Source organism: Pseudochaenichthys georgianus, chromosome 19 (genome assembly GCF_902827115.2).
Source record: "Pseudochaenichthys georgianus chromosome 19, fPseGeo1.2, whole genome shotgun sequence".
Lineage (NCBI taxonomy): Eukaryota > Metazoa > Chordata > Actinopteri > Perciformes > Channichthyidae > Pseudochaenichthys > Pseudochaenichthys georgianus.
This window is the reverse complement of record NC_047521.1, coordinates 4,903,860-4,911,710: the sequence shown is the minus strand read 5'-3', so window position 1 is coordinate 4,911,710 and position 7,851 is coordinate 4,903,860. Positions and strand designations below refer to the sequence as shown.

Here is a 7,851-nt window from a genome sequence, read left to right as displayed (position 1 = left end):
TTGCGGAGATATTCCCATGAGAGTGCGGAAAACTTAAATGTATTTATTTATTTCAAATGTGACATTTTACCAATATACTCACGGACCACTAGGGGGTGCTCACGGACCACCAGTGGTCCGCGGACCACCCTTTGAGAACTACTGCTGTAGGGGAACAAATACATAAAAAACAACATCAAATCAATACATGCATTTTTTAAGTGTTGTTTGACAAATGCAATATTATGGACATTTATTATGCATATTCTGACTTTGGGTTATGTTAGTCATGGTTATGTCAACATCTTATATTGGTTTATTTAAAAAAAACATTGATTCAAGAACACATTTTTTTTTTAAAAGGATTTTTGTCATTGGAGGTTTTTGGAGTTTAAATATTCTATTTATAAATCCATATGAGTTGAAAGCCTAAAGGTCCACAACAGACACTGACATTACATGCATTAAAAACCATGCACTATCTGTAATTGAAGAGATGAAACATGCACTGCTGTATGCCTTTGAGCTCCATTTAAAGAGGTCTAAATGCTGATACAAAGCAGTTTGAAAGCGTAGCGCGGAGGCTGAGTGTGTGTTCGGTCAGTCGGGCAGGTGTGTGTCAGGTGTGTGGCAGGTGTGTAGCAGATGTCCAGGGTCCCCAGCCGCTCCTGTGGACCCTCTGGAGTCGCTTGTCTCTAAATGAGTCCCATCTGCTGGGCTTCTGGGGGGAGATAGAGGTGAGCGGGGCGTAGTTAAGGGAAGACTCCTGTGTGTGTTTGTGTAGCACGGCTGTCACCTGCGTGTGTGTGTGTGTGTGTGCGTGTGTGTGTGTGTGTGTGTGGATCACTGGAGATCACAGTCACTCTGTCTGTCAAAGTGACACATGTGGGGTTGTATTATGGAGTGTGATCTCCGAAAGCACTTTAGAGGCATCGTAGAGAATAACCCCACTTAGAGTAACATATTTATGCGCTATGCATCTTCACTTTTTTAACTTCTTTCCATCTAAATCAGTTATAAAGTGTCAGTTTTACGATTTGTAAATGATACTTATTCACTTCCTTGGTGAGGGGCAGACAGGAAAAGAATCACATAAGTGTCCATCAGACTAAACATGGACGACAGCAAGGTAATGTTAGCATAATTGGTTTAGCGTAATGTCTTGAAACAAAGGAGAAACAGATGCCTTCACTTTGTTTTCCCCATTACTCGATTCATCCATTATTTACGTTAGACGGGCTCACCATCTTCTCAGCTAACTGTTGGTAAGGAATCAGATGTTGGGAGACTTTGTTTTCCAAAACTATTCCACTTTTTAAACAGTATACTAATTGTAAAAAGTATTTCATTGATGATTATGTTGCACTACATTAAATGTTTCTATATTGTTGGTACAGCACTAGAGCACTGAACTGTCTGGGATACATTGTGCTATTAATACACTTGCCAAACCAAACTTAATTTTCAAATGTATATTTTGCTCTAAATGTGCATTGGGTTGCACTGAAGTAAAAACTTTTTTGTTTACTATCATTTAAAAGTTGCTTTTATTAAACTTTATGATAAATTGGTTTTGCAAAACTTAAAATGTGTATGTTGACGTCACGGTCATGCCCCGCCCACAAATCTAAGGCAACAGAGCACCACGGAATAGACCTCCAGTCCTCTTTCGAACGCGTTACACATGTGCATGGATATATATGTTTTCACATTCAGGCAAACCACATTAGCAAGTTTAACCAACTCAAAATATGCACGTTCATCCCGCTCCTCAAAAGGCTTGGAAACTGTTTTAGATAATTAACTGCTGTCAGAGTGTACACAGCTGGCAACGTCATGAATGTAGTTAAGCTATGGTGAATTACAGAGATGGCAAAAGTACACACATCCTTTTCTCAAGTAGAAGTAAAAGTAAAGAAGTATGGGCTTTGAAATGGCTACGTCCCGTCTAGAGGAAGAGAAATGCAACATACACCAGAATGGAATTGGTAAAGTTACGAGGGTTTATTTGTACAACAAGTTAAACAAAAGGCAGGTTAAACTAAAGAACAAACACAAGGAGGACTCTAATAAAATAAGCATGTTCAAAATAGAGATAAGGATTTACAACAAAAAGAGACAGTAGGCAAACAAAGCTACCTGTGAGTACAACAACTCAACATAATGGTAACCATGGGTACACCAATAAAACCACATCTTCTCGTTTGACCACAAATCATTCCTTTGTTTCAACCGTAACCAGATCAATACCATCTTCTGTCTTACTAATTAACATGTTGCTAGCAGTTTCTCTTTACAATATTCCCTTTCTGTGTTTTCAGAAGTATGATGCCCAAGGCCCTGGACGGTCAGATTGTGATGGAGAAAACGCCTCGTTACTTCGTCACCGTGGAAACGCCGGCACGAGTCCATGCCATGTCGAAGGATGTGAAGCTGATCGTGGTTGTCCGTGACCCCGTGACCAGAGCCATATCTGACTACACACAGATCATCTCCAAGACCCCTGACATCCCCCCCTTCGAGAGCCTGGCCTTCAAGAACCGCACCAACGGTATTGATCCCGCTGTTTGGAGCATGAACTCCGTACGACATCACATCAAACAGACAAACATGGGGTCTTCCTGGCGATTGACCCTTGAGCTTTTTAGATGCATCACTCCGTTTGTTCCCTCTTAGTCTCTACAATTCTCTTCTGCAACTACTTTATGTGGGCGAGAACATCAAATACATAGCACTGACCGGCAAACAATCCCAAGTGCAGGTTTAAAGAAAGAAGCACGAGACAACTCGGCTTCATGAGACAACAGGCGTTTAACAAAACAGACTCAGGGGATGTGACAAGAAGCGAGTCCATACACGGTTATATTTAGAACACACGAGGTCCAGTGTGGAGGAATCTATTAGCAGAAATAGAATATCATTTTAAAGACAATTTTTTAATCAGCTGAAACAAAAAAAACTGTACATTAGCTTAGAGTGAGACAATAGCCACGTTCACACTGCGGTACTTTTCCCACAAAGGTTCATGCGAACTTAGTTCATGATCGCGTTCACACCAAAAAGAGCCGGTACTAAAAGTAGTTCATGCGAACCTTTTTACCCCCTCGAAAGTCCCTGCTAGAAAGCAGGGACTTTCGAGCGGCTCTTTTGTGAGAAAAGAGCTATATTCCTGACTGGCTGGGCGGATTGCAAACCACGCCCCGTAAAACTCCCAAAAAGTTTTGTGAAGCCGCCATTTTATTATCCTCGCATTAGCATCATTAGCATTAGCATTAGCCCAGCGCAGAAACGCAGAGAGACTAACTTATGGCAACACAAAATAAAACATGGGAGCGGTGGAGATGAGGAGGTGTCGGCGTTCTGGCGATTTACTCGGAAGGCTTCAGTAGAAGCTGCTGGGACTCCCAGCAGCTTCTACTGAAGCCTTCCCCAACTCCGGGGACTTCCGGCCGGGGACTTTGGGCGGCAGTATACGCCGTGAAGTGGGTTGCGGCCTGCCAGTAAACCCAAAGCAGCAGAAGAAGAAGAAGTGACGTCAGCGGCTTCATTTGCCTAATCCACCCCCAGGGACTTTTTCTGGTGTGAACGCGATCTGTACTTAGTTCATGAGAACTAAAGAGTTCGCATGAACTAAGTTCGCATGAACCTTTGTGGGAAAAGTACCGCAGTGTGAACGCGCCTCATCATATCTACATGGGAGCCAGCCCTCTTCCACAGAGTCTGTCATTTTGCATCACTATGTTTGTACACTTGTCTGAATTGTGTTGCTCTTAAATGAGTGTTATAATGGTAATGATGGCTGCTCAAAGACGCACAGGTCCAGAAAGACACAACGGCGATACCATGATGTTGCACTTGCTGTGTGTTGTTATGTTACCGCAGTCTTGGAAAGGGAGAGGTGAGTGACAGGGTGTTCCTTTGATTGAAATCCACAACCTTTTGGCAACATTTAGCAATCTATGATCTATCTGCCACGTTCAGGAAGTGAGAGCAGATGGAGCAGCTTCAGAGCTGAAGCCCAGGTGAAGAGGATCAAGCTGACCAGCCTCCATCTCAGCCAAGTGCTGCGGAGGTCTGCCAGCACAGAGACCAGAGATGATCTCAGGTCTGAAATTATCAAACCTTATCAAACTAAAATGTAGGCTCATAAATATTTGATATTAAATATACAAATATTTAAATAAGAAACTATGGACTAGTGCAATATTCAAATCGGTACTGGTAATTGTAAGATATTTTAAAGGCAATATATATTCACAATATCATTCTGAATTAAGTATTGTAGAGCTGCAGAAAAGTAAATGTAAATATTGTTTCAATAGTGATAATTCCCTCTAAAATCACAATTGCAATATCAGCCAAAATAAACACAATTGTTTTTGCAAATCGTGCAGCCCATTTCAGGTGCACTAACATCTTTTGTAAAAACATGCCTGAATTCCTTCTCACCAATATGGCATTTTCTGGTTAGGGCTAGTGTCACATAAACCTACACATCAGGATGTTCAACGAGCACTTGGAGCTTTGGGTAAGGAGCAATTGTAAGGTCTTATTGAATTTAAGGGTTAATAATGCTGTAGTTGAAGGTATTTAAAGGACATTTTAAAACATGGTCCAATAACACCACCTGGTAGAATTTTGAAGAGAAATATATAACTCGTGTTTCTTCGTTTGTTTTGGAATAAAAAATAAAATAATAAAATAAAATAAAATGGGGCGTGATCCTACATTTTACCTTTTGCGAAGTGTATGGAAAATCCCCAAGAAGTAGGGGAAAAGCTGGATATGTAATCTGGCAAATCCGGCTTTTCGAGGGCAAACCCCTAACCCTGTACTACTGTAGGCAAAACGCTCATTAGTTAAATACAGCATTTAGTAAGGGTTTGAGAGCATGGGGGAAATTATGATTTTGAATAAAGAGCCTTGGTGTCTCTGTCTTGTCTCCAGGTGAGATCGACTCTCTGTGGAGCCCGCTGTGGATCGGTCTGTACGCCCAGCACCTGGAGCGCTGGCTGGCCTGGTTCCCCAGGACCCAGATCCATCTGGTCAGCGGGGAGAGGCTAATCTCTGACCCGGCCGGGGAACTGGGCAAGGTCCAAGACTTTCTGGGTCTCCAGAGGATTGTCACAGACAAGCACTTCTACTTTAACAAAACCAAAGGCTTCCCCTGCCTGAAGAAGCCGGAGGGCAGCAGTAAACCTCACTGCCTGGGGAAGACCAAAGGGAGGATGCACGCCTCCATCGACCGGGAGGTGCTGCAGAGACTTAGGGAGTTCTACAAGCCCCACAACCAGCGCTTCTATCAGATGGCCGGTCAGGACTTTGGATGGCAGTGACCCATGATGGTTTGGAATCAAGAGTTGTGTTGGCTTTGGTTAGAAGCCTGAGCAATTTACGGAAACAGATGGAGTGCAAAAGATTCAGAGAACGAAACCACTTGAACGCTTTGACCAGCAGAGAGACTTCTCAGGGACTTTACTACGAAAGCCCTTTGTCAATGCTCACCTCTACCAATCAATCAATCCATCATCTCGTCCAAGTGTTTGAAAGACAGCAGTCATTTGTCTATGATAGATGTTCAGATGTGCTTTTGTGGAATTGAACAAAGTTTTTCCTTCACAACTTTTTGGTTTGTTGAGCAGCATTGATCCACGATAAACCGTCTCTTCGTTGACGTTGCAGTTGTGTTTCTATGAAGAGAGCGGTGTTGCCTGACCAGGCGGAAGATACTTTTGGAGTTGCGCACCAATCTAACTGCGCTCACAATTCAGATTATTTCGACTTTGACCCCGTTAATGCTGACCTTTCGACGCGCAACCAATCAGATTACAGCTGAATGAAGCGACGCAAGCTAGCAGGGGTTGTAACCATAGAAACAAATCTTAACTTAATTTATTTTCACAGCAATGCTCTGTGCCCCACCTCAGGGTGAGTGGGGAACACATAGCGTTTCATGTCAATGCAGCTTTAGGCTACTTATTTCTATCCCAGGTGGTTCAAAAGACGTGTCTGTGCAAAGTTGGTCATGACACATGGCTGCTGTAGCTTACACCTGTAGCAAGGTGACTAGTGGAATACGCAGTGTAGCATTAGCGTATCTGGTTTGCAGTTTAACCCTGCATGAACAAGTTGGTAGTGGCACAATGATGCATTTTCACATTCCTGAATTTCCAACTTTCTTTTTCTCCTTTGTTTCCAGTCTCGTTGGTTAAGAAGAACAGGGCAGTCAATGCATACACTTTAAGTATAATACTCCAAGCATTTGTCCTAAAACGGGGGATGAATCTTTAATGTAGCGAGCAGCAGAGGGGTGAGAGAGAGTCTTCATAGGAGCTGTGACTGAGTGGTTTTGTATTCCTGAATAATGAATGTGATAGATGGATGCAGGGAGCGGGTGTAGATCACTTGCTTCCTCGCCTATTGGCACTTTTATGTGCTAGACTTAGAGTAGCATCCAACTGCAAACCCCCCACACTGTACCTTGAGTGTAATAAAGGGACCACTGGAGAACAACCGCAACAAGAGCAGGTCCAGCCACGAGGTCTTCCTGTATCTTCTCACTGTGTGACTGTGAGAAGCCTACAGGGTTGTCTGTTTTCAGTTTGCATGTATTTGCACTAGTTTGAAAGCATACTGATTAAATTATTTTCAAGCAAAAAACGATCTACAATTTATTTATTGTGTTGATTTTTTTACATTTCCCATTTTTCTTATTGTTTGCCATCAAATGCTGTTGTTATAAGGTTTCATTGAGCTTTACTGAGTGGGGTATGGTTAATGCTAAATACAAACAATATTATAGTGTATTTGCTTTGCGAAGGTAGAACTGCTTGATTTATAGATAATGACCTACAAACGAGTGGTGGAAGAAGTACTCAGATTGTAAAAGTACTGCGTCCTGCATTACAAAATCTTAACGAAAAGAACAAAAGTAGTGGCACAAAGAAATACCTAAAGTACCAAACGTATAAGTACTTATTAAGTTCCATTTCAGAATCATATATTTGAATTGACTGAATCATGATTATTGATGCATTAATGAGTTCCATCACAGCTGCCATCTTAAATATATGTAAAAGTGTGTTTATTAGTTGATTTATATTTTGTATTAGCTAATAATCTGAATCTGTAAAGTAACTAAAGCTGTCCAATAACTGTAGTGGAGTACAAATTACAATGTTGGCTTCCAAAATGTAGTGGGGTACAAATAGTATAAAATGTAGATATTTCAATGACCTAAAAATACCCAAAGATTATATTTAAGTACAGTACTTCAGTAGATGTTCTACTACTCTACACAACTGCTACAAAGTGCCTTGTTGAAAAGATGCAACAAAGTGGGTCCTGTTATATTACCAAGGAAATGTATTTAGTTAAGAGTTGTACTGTTGATTTGTTTGGCTGATTCTAATATAAAAGAGGTAAATTACAATGAAATAGTTAAATCTGTAACAAAAAACATTCTGGTATTTGCAGTCCTGTGTGTATACATATATTAAGATAAAAACAAGAAAGATGTAATTTCATAGCAAAAATGTAAGTCTGCATTCTTAAAGACAAAAATAGTTATTGTAATGTCTCGAGTTAGAGAACACCGCCATCTGGTGGACAGCAGAAGGAATGCAAGGACATGTTTAGAAGAAAACACATTCAAAACAAGCTGCTTCTTTATTATGATATTCTCTCCTCCTTCACCTTTAAATAATATATTTTCATATAAATGTATTCATATTAATATTAGGTTGCAAAAAAACAAAAATGGACTAAAGAAACACTACACAAAAAGTGTCACCGTAAACAAATCTGACATACACAAAAGACCGATCAATCCATGCGACAGCATATTGCAACAAAGGATCAAATATAAACTGA

The 7,851-nt window shown here is 41.0% G+C and overlaps 1 protein-coding gene across 1 annotated transcript in view; it reads left to right on the top strand.

The window, feature by feature from the left end:
• The window catches only part of hs3st3l (heparan sulfate (glucosamine) 3-O-sulfotransferase 3-like), a 23,557-nt gene extending 17,044 nt beyond the window's left edge, over window positions 1-6,513 (top strand). Inside the window, exons 2-3 of the mRNA XM_034107807.1 lie at window positions 2,301-2,530; window positions 4,927-6,513. Coding sequence (XP_033963698.1) covers window positions 2,301-2,530; window positions 4,927-5,315 — 619 coding nt within the window. The 3' untranslated portion in view covers window positions 5,316-6,513. The remainder of the gene's footprint in view (window positions 1-2,300; window positions 2,531-4,926) is intronic.
• Window positions 6,514-7,851: the final 1,338 nt, after the last annotated feature.